Raw genomic sequence first — 16378 nt, 5'->3', positions numbered from 1 at the left:
GCATGAATATGTATGTGTGTGTATCTGTATTTATGAATTTGTGTGTGTTGAGAGTGTGTCAGTGATTGAGTGTGTATGTGTGTGTGTGTGTGTGTGTGTGTGTGTGCGCATGTACAGTATATGTATGTGTCTGTGTGTTTAAGTATAAGTGTGTGTATGTATTAATTAGTGTGTTGTGAATGTGTGTGTATGTATGAGAGTCTTTGTATGTGTGTTGAGTTTTGTATGTGAGTGTATGAGTGAGTGTGTGTATAAGTATGTGTGTGCATATACAGTATATGAGAGTGTGTGTATGCACATATTTCATAAGATTAACAAAAGCAAACAAATATGTTTATTTACGTGTTAATTGTGCACACACACTCTAAATTTTGGGGGGAAAAAACAAAACATTCAAACTGTCAAGAAATGCTTCCAATAAGATAGAAAAATTGTTTTTCAAGAGCTCAAAGTTGTTGAATTAGAAAACTTCAAATTAATGTTAAAATCTACTTTGAAAGTGTTATTTGATGGATTTAAATGTTGGAGAAGAATTATGAAGCCTTTAAAAAAAAACAAAAAAACAATAAATTGGATTTTAAAGTATTTTTGTTAGAATGTATTTGCAGCACTGATTTTTATAATTAATTAGAATGATTTTCAATATTTAAACTCCATAACAATTCACAAATCAATTTAAATGGAATTAGAATGGGGTACCAAGCCTATTATAAATCTTTTGCAGTACCATTTGCTATATTTATAGATTAATTGTATTTATATTTTTTCACATTTTTTTCTATTCAATTGAGCTCTTCCTATTTTTCTAAATGTACAATAAGAAAAGTGATAGTTTGCTTAACCTGTAACAAAAATAAGACAAATTATCCAATTTAACTGTACTCATTTTTTGTGTTTTTAGCACTTCCAGCAAGATCAGTTTATGTGCTCAGTTTTAAACATATATAACTATTAATAAGTTTTCATGAATGTATTTAATATTTAAAGAGAATACACTTATAGGAGAAAACAATTTAACTGCAGGGATAAAATGAAAATACTGTTAGTGACTTAATCTAAATGCAGATGCATACTCATACTGATGTGTTCAGACACATCCTTAGTACTTAGCAGAATAAAAAGGGATGGTACAGAGATGGGGGAGGGAGAGAAGAGAGGAGGAAAACTAGGGAGGGGCAGAAGGAGAAAGACAGCAGAAGAAGGCTGTCTAAAATTGGATACCCAGAGTAACGAGTCGTGACCCTTCTGCTAGTCATCAGCTGTTACAAAAGCAGATTTTTGGAGAGTGTTTCATAGGCTCCAAATACCCAGCTGACAGGCTACAGGCTGCTTGTATGAAGAGACAGATATAAATAGGAGCAATTCACTTCAGCACAGAAGTTTACAGAACTTTCTCGACTGATGGCACCCATGTTTATTATAACCAGCGCTGGGTATACAAAGCTTGAAGCCAGAGGAACAAGACAGATTTCTCTTTCCCAATGAGCCTGCTAAATACACTGAAGAAACTAAGTTAATATCAGTTTATTTTTGTCTCATCTTCAAAATTTGTTGGTGACTCTCTTCTTTGGAATAACTTGCTTTAAACTGTATATTATCACTGCCTGAAAATATCCCTCCTTATCTGGAATTAACTTATAATTTCAGCTCTTTATAACTTGGAAAGATTAAATGGCTGACAGTCAGTTGCCCTTCTCCTGTCACTACCCTGCCAGCAGACACAGGGGAGCCCGGGATCCTTTCCGAGATCCAGGTTTGCCCTCTCATCTACTAGATGATGATTTTCATATTTCACCATTTCATGATGATCTAACTATGGACTGGCCAGACTGGGCAAGGCCCAGACTAACTGCATCCTGGTCAGGTCCATTGAGATCAGGCCTTGCACGGACCTCTGGGGTCTCCCCACCAGGTTACAGCGCGAGATATACCGGTTATCCTGAACCAAGGAACACTGTTGCTAACCCCAGCCAGCCATGGAAGGTCTGTGTTAACGTGCAAACATTTAAGCCAGAAGAGCTGACAGTCAAAACCAAAGATGGGTTTGTAGAAGTCTCAGGTAAGTGAGCAAGAAAGAAATATAATGAAAATCACTATTTGTATTATTGTTCTAACACTCTCAACTCTTTTGAATTAGTGATACATGGATAAATATCCTTTTTGTATAAAGTAAATTTTAACCTGATAAACATGCAACCTCATTTAACCCATTCTGTGAGAAAACAACATAGCAAATGTCATCTACTAGGCCCACATCTCATATTCTTTATCATTATAATGTTAACATATTTGATATTCGTATCCCATCACCTAATATAGTATATGTATGTAATACACTAATGTACTTTAATTTAGCATTTGGGTCACTGGAGATCTCTGTTGCAACATAAAATAGCTATAGAAAGTTTTTATGTAACACAAAACAAATAAATAAATAAGTAAAAAGATGGGGTCCTTGTCTCCCAGATGACGAAGCAATGACCTATGTTACATTCTGCTGTGCAAGTAGTTTTCTCTGAATACCACACCTCAGTGTCAGACTATAAAAGCTATAGAGTTGCATCTCATTGCTATACGACAGCTGATGAGATAGTTAAACTAATAGGCCTTCTGCTGCTGAAGAAACTTTTATTGCTTTTTTTCTGAAGTCACAAAACATTTACTCACATTTATTGGTTACAAAATATAACAGACCGGGTATAATTGCCTGTAGATTATAAGTTTCTGGAACAGAAGCCTCCTACTTCTGTATCTATTTGCATTGTATTGTATACCCACCTGACAGTGCAATCAAAGCGGCAACATGTGGTTGATCCTTACAAATAAAAAATATAAATAAAGTCTTAGGTATATCCAAATAGCATTAGTCTTTTAGCCAAAATATATTAAAGATAGACTCAAACATCAATATTTTGCATAGAATAAAAAAATGCACTGCATTAATCTATATATGTACATCTGAGAGTATCCTTATATCCAGGACTGGCTAAAGACATTGTCTGCCTGCTGGGTCCAAGACTTAAACTTTCTGACTACCGATTACTATATAAACACCAAAATATTAGCACTATTGAGCGCTAATGGTCAAATTAAATCAATAGCGCTCCAATTATTTCGCTCGTATTACAAGTCGAATGTAAAATGTTAGCATGTAAGCCAAATACTCAGGCACACTAGCATCTGAAGGCCGGACAGCATGGCCGCACTAACTCCTTTTCTCATAGACTCTATAGGGGGGGGCACTACAGAGGCTTCATCTGGCTTTCACTCATACTCTTACCCAAAGGTGCGCTAGAACAACTGCGCTAAAGCCAAAGGTGAATTAAAAATACTTTAAATACCTTTGTTTTTCACTTAGAAGAAAAAGATTTTTTTAAATATATTTATATATATACTTTATATCTATATATTTATGTGCATATATATATATATATATATATATAGCTATATATCGATATGAATATGTTATATTATTTTCACCAGTATGATGAAACAAATTGACAACTATATTCAAATCAATTTGAAGACATTTTCAAGCATATTTCACAATTATTTTTTTTATTATTTATTTCTGTTTGCGCAGTCCTAGATCAACACAAATATTTCCTGTTTGAATACACTTTTTAAAACTATAACATCTGTATTCTATTTAAATATGATTACTTTGCTGCTCATTTAGAAATGATCCTTTAGTTTTTGGACATTGTAAAAATGTTACGGCTAGATTACGAATTTTGCGTTAGCTTTAAAAAGCAGCATTGAGGGGTCCCAACGCTGCTTTTTAACACCCGCTGGTATTACGAGTCTGACAGGTACAGGTATACCGCTCACTTTTTTTCCGCGATTTTAACATACCGCAAATCCCCTTACGTCAGTTGCGTATCCTATCTTTTCAATGGGATTTTCCTAACGCCAGTATTACGAGTCTTGGAAAAAGTGAGCGGTACACCCTCTCCTGTCAAGACTCCTACCACATTTAAAAGTCAGTAGTTAAGAGTTTTATGGGCTAACGCCGTTACATAAAACTCTTAACTAAAGTGCTAAAATTTACACTAACACCCATAAACTACCTATTAACCCCTAAACCGAGCCCCCCCCCCCCACATCGCAAACACTTCAATAAAATTGTTAACCCCTAATCTGCCGACCGGACATCGCCACCACTTAAATAAATATATTAACCCCTAAACCGCCACGCTCCCGCCTCTTAAACACTAGTTAAATTTTATTAACCCCTAATCTGCCGTCCCTAACATCGCTGACACCTACCTACATGTATTAACCCCTAATCTGCTGCCCCCAACGTCACTGACACTATATTAAATGTATTAACCCCTAAACCTAAGTCAAACCCTAAACCTAACCCCCCTAACTTAAATATTATTTAAATAAAACGAAATAAAATTACTACAATTAAATAAATTATTACTATTTAAAACTAAATACTTACCTATAAAATAAACCCTAAGATAGCTACAATATAACTAATAGTTACATTTGTATCTATCTTAGGGTTTATTTTTATTTTACAGGCAAGTTTGTATTTATTTTAACTAGGTACAATAGTTATTAAATAGCTATTAACTATGAAATAACTACCTAGCTAAAATAAAGACACATTTACCTGTAAAATAAACCCAAGCCTAAGTTACAATTCCACCTAACAAGGCACTATAATTAAATTAATTACCTAAACTAACTACAATTAAATACAATTAAATTAAATAAACTAAATTACAAAAAAAAACCTAAATTACAGAAAATAATAAAATAATTACAATTTTTTTAAACTAATTACACCTAATCTAATCCCCCTAATAAAATTAAAAAAAAAAAAAATCCCTACCCTATACTAAATTACAAATAGCCCTTAAAAGGGCCTTTTGCGCGGCATTGCCCCAAAGTTATCAGCTCTTTTACCTGTAAACAAAAATACAATACCCCCCAACATTAAAACCCACCACCCACACACCCAACCCTACTCTAAAACCCACCCAATCCCCCCTTAATAAAACCTAAGACTACCCCCTTGAAGATCACCCTACCTTGAGACGTCTTCACCCAACCGGGCATAAGTGGTCCTCCAGACGGTCCGAAGTCTTCATCCTATCCGGGCAGAAGAGGACCTCCAGACGGGCAGAAGTCTTCATCCATGTGGCATCTTCTATCTTCTTCCATCCGGAGCGGAGTGGGTCCATCTTGAAGACATCTGATGTGGAGCATCCTCTTCATTCGATGGCGACTGGAACAATGACGGGTCCTTTAAATGACGTCATCCAAGATGGCGTCCCTTCAATTCCGATTGGCTGATAGAATTCTATCAGCCAATCGGAATTAAGGTAGAAAAAATCCTTATTTTGGGGGGCTTTTTTATTTTATTAGGGGGATTAGATTAGGTGTAATTAGTTTAAAAAATGTAATTATTTTATTATTTTTTGTAATTTAGTGTTTGTTTTTTTCGTAATTTAGTTTATTTAATTTAATTGTATTTAATTGTAGTTAGTTTAGGTAATTAATTTAATTATAGTGTAGTGTTAGGTGTAATTGTAACTTAGGTTAGGGTTTATTTATTTTAAAGATTTTATTGAGGTTGTGCGAAAACAATACAACTTATGTAAGACGTGTCAATAAAGCATACATGAATGGTACATTTCAATATGACAGTTGATATATAGACATAAGACAAACGTCTCAATAGGAATACATTTATGGAACCTCTTTTTCTATTATGCATGAGCTAAGGTTAACAAATTGAGTGGCCATTTTAAAACTTACAAGATTAGAATAGCTCAACGAATAGTACAATAAATGGTAGCGAAAGAAAAAAGAAAAATGAATTAGGTAGGGTTAGAGGAAAGTATGTAGGTATTTGCATCTAATGGGATATATGGTATCGATGTTAATTGTAATGCAGAATGGTATATAAGTGCGGTAGAATAGGTGGTCCTTAATTTGCAGTAAATTAACAGGATATGTTTCAAGCCATAATGGCAAGTGCCGTTACTAGCTAAATAATGTATTTTAATATGTAAGTATAATGAATTACTTAGTATGGTAGAACTGGCAAAATTAGTATGGCAAAATAGGTATCTAGGATAGACAGGATACGACATAAGCAAGATGAGTCGTGTAGTCAGATCTCCCAAGTTAGGAGGTATATTTTTATGGGGTGTTGGGGGGAGAGGTGGATAATGAAGTATGAGAGAGATAATATGAGAAACCCTGCAAGTTTTTTTAAGTAATAGATACGGACAGGCAAAAATAAGGATAAATGACTCCAATTATAACAGAAACCCCGGGACAGTAACTATGGGCCGGGACAAACTGTGTTTCAGGGACAAGTAACCTAGTAAGATAAGGGAGATAATTTATGATACAAAAATAGCACTCTCTAATCGGGGCAAGTTATTATTAGTTAGATAAATGGGAGACGTCAATATTTGTTGGGATTTCTAGTATGGTAAGGGTAGGTGAGTCAGTCATATGTAGCAGCTCAGGTTACGCGGCGATTATCAAGTATTAATGGTAGAATGTATTTAGCACTAAAAATCTTCCATAAAGCCCCACACCTGCAGTAAACAGACTCCCGCTGCTTCGGCCGCTAGCAGAGGAGTGACTAGATTGAAGGCTGCACATAGCGCTAGGAGTATATCTGTTGCAATATAAATCTCCCTAACATTGAAGGATACATGTAGAGGCAAAGGACCAGCCCTAGCCAAACAAGCATGGGAGTGAAGTAAATTTATCGCCATGTGGCAGTGCTATGTCAACCACAAAGTGTGTGACCAAAATGGAAGGAACCTGAGAATGCAAATTAATAAACATATGGAGTGAGTACAATAAGACCTGACTTATCCCAACAATCATTTCTTTACATTGAGGGGAGCATCCCCCATCTATACAACAAGTTACCATTAGAGTTTAAGGCGATTAAACATAGTAGCTGGGGCCTCTATAAATTAAAAGCATAGTAGGTAGTTGATTATCACAGAGGAACAAGTGAAATTCTAGGTCATTATTATTTGGAGCAGAGATTTCATCTTTAGCTGGATACACCTGTAGGAGCAAAAGCATATAGCTTGATAGAGAAAGGAAAGCATTGTTTAAGCATCAAATAAACGCACACATAGCAACAGCCCCCAACTGTAGAAGTGAATACAACTGTCATAAGCAACAATACTATTGGCAAGAGATATAATTATAGATAACTTCTTGAAGCTATTTGAATATTAACAAGTGTCCTTTATATAGAGCAATACAGAATTGTGGTAATAGGAGATCAGCCCGCACCAGTTGTTACAATATGGACTAGGGCTGTCAGTCCGCAATTTTGAGGAAGAGTTCAAATTAGCCCTTTTCATATTGGTCTAAGGTCACTGAGATGCGCTGTTGTGGGTCTCTGGGCAGGCCCTCCTGTGGAACCCTGCTGGGACCCTGATCTTTGAGGTGCGGGTAGTGCTGCAAGGGGCTACCCGGGCAAGAGACTAGGTCCGGACAAGTAGAAAACAAGATCCTCCAGACTGCGACTTCATGGAGCGGTATTGCTCGGGACTGATCTCCAGGATCACAACCAAGCGCAGCGGAAGGTGATTTTCGAGTTTCAGGCAACATGCGGACTTCTGCATCATATGGTGTGTAGGTTAGACCGACAGCTTTATAGGTTATGTCCTCTTCTTTCTCTTCTTCCATGTGGGAAGCTGCCGCCCCCTGACTTCCACTGTCAGAGAGCAGTGCCCGATGCCGGGTAAGCGGTGAGCTCGGCGAGCTTGTGATATCACCATTCTGTGAGATATCAGGGGTAAATGGGTGAGTAGCGTGAAGAGTGGGCCTTGCCGCTGCCTGCTAGACTCCGATGGCATATGAGGGCCGAACACAGCCCTACAACTATCTAGGAAGAGATATATTTGTCTCATAACACAGTCTGCATCCTCCATGTTTAGGTAATGGTGCCCTAGGTTGATGATTACAGAGATCCAAACTTCAGTCAGATTTAGGGCGCTACTAGAGGTGCTGATTAGGCCGCAAGATGGCTGCTGCAGGTCTTGTATGCGATGCTACACGCACCGAGGTTTTAGGAGTCTGTTACCGTAGTGCTGATCTCTTCTAGAAAAAAAGGGTTGGTAAGGACGGCTAAGATCTCAGGTCCTCAATGATGATTAAGTAGTTGAGTATTATGGCACAGACAGCCGCAAATGTAGTTTTTAGTGCACGGTATGGGTAGAGCTGTTAAGAAGTGCGACCGTCTGGCTCCAAGGTTGGCTCCGCCCCCCAGGTTAGGGTTTATTTTACAGGTAAATTTGTACTTATTTTAGCTAGGTAGTTATTAAATAGTTAATAACTAATAACTATTGTACCTAGTTAAAATAAATACAAAGTTGCCTGTAAAATAAAAATAAACCCTAAGCTAGCTACAATGTAACTATTAGTTATATTGTAGCTAGCTTAGGGTTTATTTTATAGGTAAGCATTTAGTTTCAAATAGGAATAATTTATTTAACTGTAGTTATTTTATTTAGATTTATTTAAATTATATTTAAGTTAGGGGGGTAGGGTTAGGGTTAGACTTAGGTTTAGGGGTTAATAACTTTATTATAGTGGCAATGACGTTGTGGGCAACAGATTAGGGGTTAATAAGTGTTGTTAGGTTGCGGCAATGTTGGGGGTGCAGATTAGGGGTTAATAAATATAATGTAGGGTTTCGGCAATGTTAGGGGCAGCAGATTAGGGGTTCATAGGTATAATGTAGGTGGCGGTGGTGTCCGGAGTGGAAGATTAGGGGTTAATATTATAATGCAGATGTCGGGGTCGGAAGATTAGGCGTTAATAAGTGTAATATTAGGGGTGTTTAGACTCGGGGTTCATGTTAGGGTGTTAGGTGTAGACATAAAAAGTATTTCCCCATAGGAATCAATGGGGCTGCGTTAAGAGCTGAACGCTGCTTTTTTGCAGGTGTTAGGTTTTTTTTCACCCAGCTCAGCCCCATTGTTTTCTATGGGGAAATTGTGCACGAGCACGTTTTGACTGCTTACCGCTACCATAAGCAACACTGGTATCGAGGTGAGATGTGGAGCTAAATTTTGCTCAACGCTCACTTTTCTGAGGCTAACGCCGGCTTGCAGAAAACTCGTAATACCAGCGCTGTCTTAAGTGAGCGGTTAGAAAAAAAGGAGCGTTAGCACTGCACAGCCTTACCGACAAAAACTCGTAATCTAGCCATTAGTTTTTAAAATAATATAAAAATTTAAATTTTCCACACCAAAAGTTTATATTATTGGTTAAGGAAAAACACATTAGGCAATACTAAATCAATCAGCTATCATGTTTAGCTTTGGCTGGGGAACGTTTACTTATTTGAACATTTGTGAAATCACCTATGAGAGACATTCCTGTGTTTATGTAACCCGGGTGTAATGGCTTAGAAAATGAAGCAAATCTCTCTCTCTCTTTCTCTTTGCATGCTAACAAGTAAATCATTAAATAATTATTCTATCATCTTACTATTTTACTATGTATTCTGTACAAGTATATATTGTGGACCATTATCAAATACATATGATTAGCTCCATATTATATTCTGCTTATACAACACAAATAGGTAGATACCATTGGCACATATATAAAAAGTAGACAAGGGATATTGAGACTAAGCAATACGAGTCCCAATGTGGCCCCCATGGCATTTGATTAAGCCCCCCATGTCTTAATGGTATACAGAAAATCCCCCTTTAAAAGGCTCACATTATGCCTTATTCCTGTAACTGGCTTATTCCTGCTTAAAGGACCAGTCAACACAGTAGATTTGCATAATCAACAAATACAAGATAACAAGACAATGCAATAGCACTTAGTCTGAACTTCAAATTAGTAGTAGATTTTTTTTTCTGACAATTTTAAAAGATATGTCTTTTTCCACTCCCCCTGTACCATGTGACAGCCATCAGCCAATCACAAATGCATACACGTACCATGTGACAGCAATCAGCCATTCACAAATGCATACACGCTTATTCTTGCACATGCTTAGTAGGAGCTGGTGACTCAAAAATTTTAAATATAAAAAGACTGTGCACATTTTGTTAATGGAAGTAAATTGGAAAGTTATTTAAAATTGCATGCTCTATCTGAATAAATAAAGTTTAATTTTTATTGAGTGTTCCTTTAATCTGTATGGATTCAGCCTATTTGTTTCTGGGCCTAGGTGTGTATAAATGAGTTTAGGGCACATATATTCATCCAAAATGGTTATTTATCAAGTTATTTATATATAGTTATATTTTTGTATCACTTGATAGATTTTCTATAATTTATATAATCTTTTTTTTTTCAACCTCTTAAGTCAACATGGTCCTTCACTTAAAAAAAAGACCTGGAAACCTTTGATATAGTCTAACCTCATGTCCAATCAACATGAAATATTTTGCTGCGAAAATATTATGAAAATATGTATTATTTAACCTTTCTACACTTTCAAAAATGCCTGGACTGGTGCAGGAAGCTTTGTGACCTTTTTAAGGAATAGTTGTCCGAACTTAAACTATTTCTCACTATTTTTAGTAATTCATCATTTCTATTTACTTTTGCCAGGTAAATCTGTGTATGAAAGTTACAATGCATATATTGCACATATCAAATATATATAGATATGTTAAATAATTCACTTTATTTTCTCTAAATTAAGTTTTTTTTAAATGTGTTGTGAAAAAAATTGGATTTCTAAGTTAATGTTGGAATAATAGAAATGTTTAAACTACACAGAACAAAGCGTATTAAAGGATGGTTTATTTTCTACTCCTTTGTCTCAGAATTTCAGTAACACCTCTGTGACAAGGAGATATGTGAATTTACATTGCTTACAAAGGGCTCGCTTCTATTTAAGCCGTTAAAAATTGAGGCGTAAGCTACCAAATCGGCCGACAGCTAAAAGTAATTTACGGCTCCATTTTAGTACCATGTTTCCATTGAAAAGGTTTCCGCTTTGCGTGCAGTTGCTCTTTTTGTGTAGGTGTAAGTTAGCATTGTGCTAACGCTTCCACCCGACGCCGGATTTCTAAAACTATGGTAACCCAACCTTACACTACACTTGATCGCATATACAGCGCGGCATACAAATGCGGCGCATATATTTTCCCTGTCGCTCGCTGCTAAAACAAAAATCAAACACCTAACGCATGTGCAATATCTACCTCTCAACCTCAACCCCCCCACCGCAATAACTAATGTATTAACCCCTAATTTGCCAACCCCCATATCGCAAAGTATATATTTAAACTATTAACCCCTAATCCGCCAATAAGCCACATCACAATTAACCTAATAAATCTATTAACCCCTAAACCGCCAAACCCCACAACGCAAATAACTAATCCCTAAGCCCCCTAACCTAACACCCCTAAATTAACCCCATTACATAAATTTGAATAATAATAAATTACAATTAAAATAAAAAATCTTACTTTACTTTAAAAATATAAAAAACTAAGTTCAAATTAAGCTAAAATGACAGAAAATAAAAAGTCTAACATAAAATAATAAACAAAATGATCAAAAATTAAAAATTAAACCTAATCCCTATGAAACTAAAAAAGCCCCCCCCCCAAAAAAACAACCCCTAATCTAATACTTAACTACCAATAGCCCTTAAAAGGGCCTTTTGTAGGGCATTGCCCTAAGATAAACAGCTCTTTTACCTTTAAAAAAACTAAGGCCTAGATTTAGAGTTGGGCGGTAGCCGTCAAAACCAGTGTTAGAGGCTCCTAACGCTGGTTTTTACCGCCCTCTGGTATTTGGAGTCAGTCATTAAAGGGTCTAACGCTCACTTTTCAGCCGCGACTTTTCCATACCGCAGATCCCCTTACGTCAATTGCGTATCCTATCTTTTCAATGGGATCTTTCTAACGCCAGTATTTAGAGTCGTGGCTGAAGTGAGCGTTAGAAATCTAACGACAAGACTCCAGCCGCAGAAAAAAGTCAGTAGTTAAGAGCTTTCTGGGCTAACGCCGGTTTATAAAGCTCTTAACTACTGTGCTCTAAAGTACACTAACACCCATAAACTACCTATGTACCCCTAAACCGAGGTCTCCCCACATCGCCGCCACTCTATTAAATTTTTTTAACCCCTAATCTGCCGACCGCCACCTACGTTATACTTATCTACCCCCAATCTGCTGCCCCTAACACCGCCGACACCTATATTATATTTATTAACCCCTAACCCGCCCCCCACAATGTCGCCGCCAGCTACCTACAATAATTAACCCCTAATCTGCCGACCGCAAAGCGCCGCTACCTACATTATCCTTATGTACCCCTAATCTGCTGCCCCTAACACCGCCGACCCCTATATTATATTTATTAAACCCTAATCTGCCCCCCTCAACGTCGCCTCCACCTGCCTACACTTATTAACCCCTAATCTGCCGAGCGGTCCGCACCGCTACTATAATAAAGTTATTAACCCCTAATCCGCCTCACTCCCGCCTCAATAACCCTATAATAAATAGTATTAACCCCTAATCTGCCCTCCCTAACATCGCAGACACCTAACTTCAATTATTAACCCCTAATCTGCCGACCGAATCTCGCCGCTACTGTAATAAATGGATTAACCCCTAAAGCTAAGTCTAACCCTAATCCTAACACCCTCCTAACTTAAATATAATTTAAATCTAACGAAATAAATTAACTCTTATTAAATAAATTATTCCTATTTAAAGCTAAATACTTACCTGTAAAATAAACCCTAATATAGCTACATTATAAATTATAATTATATTATAGCTATTTTAGGATTTATATTTATTTTACAGGTAACTTTGTATTTATTTTAACCAGGTACAATAGCTATTAAATAGTTAAGAACTATTTAATAGCTAAAATAGTTAAAATAATTACAAAATTACCTGTAAAATAAATCCTAACCTAAGTTACAATTAAACCTACTCTAAGCCCCCTAATGAAATTACAAAGCCCCCTCTTTTACAGCGCCCAAATCCCTAATCTTAATTCCGATTGGCTGATAGAATCCTATCAGCCAATCGGAATTCGAGGGACGCCATCTTGGATGACGTCCCTTAAAGGAACCGTCATTCTTCAGTTGGACGTCGTCGGAAGAAGATTGATCCGCGCTGGAGGTCTTCACGATGGAGCCGTTCCTCATCGGATGAAGATAGAAGATGCCGCTTGGATCAAGATGGTTGCCGGTCTGGATCGCCTCTTCTTCCCGGATAGGATGAAGACTTTGGAGCCTCTTCTGGACCTCTTCAGCCGCAGGATTATGGATCACCAGCCCCCTCCTTGGGTTGGATGAAGATTTTGGAGCCAGGACCGATCGGTGATACCCGGTGAGGTGAAGATAAGGTAGGAAGATCTTCAGGGGCTTAGTGTTAGGTTTATTTGAGGGGGGTTTGGGTTAGATTAGGGGTATGTGGGTGGTGGGTTGTAATTTTGGGGGGGGGGTATTGTATGTGTTTTTTTACAGGCAAAAGAGCTGAATTTCTTGGGGCATGCCCCGCAAAGGGCCCTGTTCAGGGCTGGTAAGGTAAAAGAGCTTTGAACTTTTGTAATTTTGAATAGGGTAGGGCATTTTTTTATTTTGGGGGGCTTTGTAATTTCATTAGGGGGCTTAGAGTAGGTGTAATTAGTTTAAAATTGTTGTAATATTTTTCTAATGTTTGTAAATATTTTTTTATTTTTTGTAACTTAGTTCTTTTTTATTTTTTGTACTTTAGTTAGTTTATTTAATTGTAGTTATTTGTAGGTATTGTATTTAATTAATGTATTGATAGTGTAGTGTTAGGTTTAATTGTAGGTAATTGTAGTTATTTTATTTAATTTATTTATTGATAGTGTAGTGTTAGGTTTAATTGTAACTTAGGTTAGGATTTATTTTACAGGTAATTTTGTAATTATTTTAACTATTTTAGCTATTAAATAGTTCTTAACTATTTAATAGCTATTGTACCTGGTTAAAATAAATACAAAGTTACCTGTAAAATAAATATAAATCCTAAAATAGCTATAATATAATTATAATTTATAATGTAGCTATATTAGGGTTTATTTTACAGGTAAGTATTTAGCTTTAAATAGGAATAATTTATTTAATAAGAGTTAATTTATTTTGTTAGATTTAAATTATATTTAATTTAGGGGGGTGTTAGGGTTAAAGTTAGACTTAGCTTTAGGGGTTAATAAATTTATTAGAGTAGCGGTGAGCTCCTGTCGGCAGATTAGGGGTTAATACTTGAAGTTAGGTGTCGGCAATGTTAGGGAGGGCAGATTAGGGGTTAATACTATTTATTATAGGGTTATTGAGGCGGGAGTGAGGCGGATTAGGGGTTAATACATTTATTATAGTAGCGCTCAGGTCCGGTCGGCAGATTAGGGGTTAATAAGTGTAGTTAGGTGGAGGCGACGTTGGGGATGGCAGATTAGGAGTTAATAAATATAATATAGGGGTCGGCGATGTTAGGGCAGCAGATTAGGGGTACATAGGGATAATGTAGGTGGCGGGGGTGTACGGAGCGGCAGATTAGGGGTTAAAAATAATATGCAGGGGTCAGCGATAGCGGGGGCAGCAGATTAGGGGTTAATAAGTGTAAGGTTAGGGGTGTTTAGACTCGGGGTACATGTTAGAGTGTTAGGTGCAGACGTAGGAAGTGTTTCCACATAGAAAACAATGGGGCTGCGTTAGGAGCTGAACGCAGCATTTTTGCAGGTGTTAGGTTTTTTTTCAGCTCAAACAGCCCCATTGTTTTCTATGGGGAAATCATGCACAAGCACGTTTTTGAAGCTGGCCGCGTCCGTAAGCACCGCTGGTATCGAGAGTTGAAGTTGCGGTAAATATGCTATACGCTCCTTTTTTGGAGCCTAACGCAGCCATTCTGTGAACTCTAAATACCAGCGGTATTTAAAAGGTGCGGCCAGAAAAAAGCCAGCGTAGCTAACACACCCCTTTGGCTGCAGAACTCTAAATCTAGGCGTAAGTTCCCCCTAACAGTAAAACCCCACACCCACCAAACCCCCCAAAAGAAAAAAAAACTAACACTAAAAAATCCTAAACTACCCATTGCCTCTAAAGGGGCATTTGTATGGGCATTACCCTTAAAAGGGCATTCAGCTCTTTTACAGCGCCCAAATCCCTAATCTAAAAAAATTAAAATAAATAAAATTAAAAAAAGCCTTACTCTAACCTCCAGATAGGTACTCACGGTTCCTGAAGTCCGGCGGTGAAGTCTTCTTCCAAGCAACAATCTCTTCCATCTTCATCCAGGACCGCATAACTGAAGACCGGTGACCGCGGAGCCATGGAGCGTTGAGGATTCTCTTCGAACGGTTGCTGCCACACATTGAATAGTGTATATGAAATTGTCTCTCTGATACTAGTGTAATTCTGTAAACTGTAAATAAACTAAAAGTTGGCAAGCTTTTCTCAAAAAACTCAAAATACGTATAACCCTAATAAATAATAAAATATGGTCGATTATACAATTCTGTAAGCAGAAAGCAGCAGAAAGTGATTTATATTGGCTGCAGGATTTAATTTTTAAAGTGCCCCTTGCTCACTGCTAACTTTGCTCTACGGAGTGAAGTGTTCATTTCCAGTGAACTCCATTACTTTTAATAGGAGACATCTTGCGACTCACTGGGACTGCCCCTTTTTCATGATAATTCCACAAGGGCAGCCCCGGCGAGGGTCGGCAAGTAAAACCATATCTGAACTGGCAAAGTTTATTTAATCGGGCCTAAGTAAATGTGAAAATCCTCAAGAAACAGGTATTTTGCACACAGCCAAAGACTTAATTTAAAGCATGAACACTTTGATAAATATTTATAACTTTTTATTAGAATGTGGCTTCTTGATAATTCGTGAATGGGGTACTGGAGTGGTCTCCCTACTGGGTTACCTAAATTTCATACCCACATTAGAAATTGCTATTCCGTCCTTTTTTTTTGTTTGTTTGTATATTTTTTCCTTCATAGTCATGCATATGACGTTTTCTCTAGTTTTCTCTAGTTTCCTTATTATAACATTAAAAATGCTCGTATTGTAATTGTTATAAAATTAAAAAACAAATGCAAAACTTTAAAAAAAAAAAAAAGCCAAAGCACACCAAATCCCATAGGGGGTGCTTAAAAACATATTTTAACTCTTTATTAGGTTAGGTTTCTGGTTATTAAACTGTATAATACACCTATGCAACACTAGAAACTTAAAAAAAAAAAAGATTTTAAGAGCATAAAGCAGGGCAATTAAATAAACCCAAAACTTTGAAGAGCTTTCCTAGTGGACTGTAACAGACCAGAAAATTACAGAATCTCATTCTTCATATTTGTCAAACTTATAAATGTAATAAAGAGACAGCAAAGTCAAAATTAC

At 36.9% G+C, this 16378-nt stretch overlaps 1 protein-coding gene across 1 annotated transcript in view; it reads left to right on the top strand.

Moving 5' to 3' along the window:
- Positions 1–1256: 1256 nt before the first annotated feature.
- Positions 1257–16378, top strand: part of HSPB8 (heat shock protein family B (small) member 8) — an 86605-nt gene continuing 71483 nt past the window's right edge. The window contains exon 1 of the mRNA XM_053701674.1: positions 1257–2059. Coding sequence (XP_053557649.1) covers positions 1672–2059 — 388 coding nt within the window. The 5' untranslated portion in view covers positions 1257–1671. The remainder of the gene's footprint in view (positions 2060–16378) is intronic.

This window comes from Bombina bombina, chromosome 2, assembly GCF_027579735.1.
Source record: "Bombina bombina isolate aBomBom1 chromosome 2, aBomBom1.pri, whole genome shotgun sequence".
NCBI classification, from domain to species: domain Eukaryota; kingdom Metazoa; phylum Chordata; class Amphibia; order Anura; family Bombinatoridae; genus Bombina; species Bombina bombina.
The sequence above is the reverse complement of the archived record's forward strand: the minus strand, read 5'-3'. Positions and strand labels throughout refer to the sequence as shown.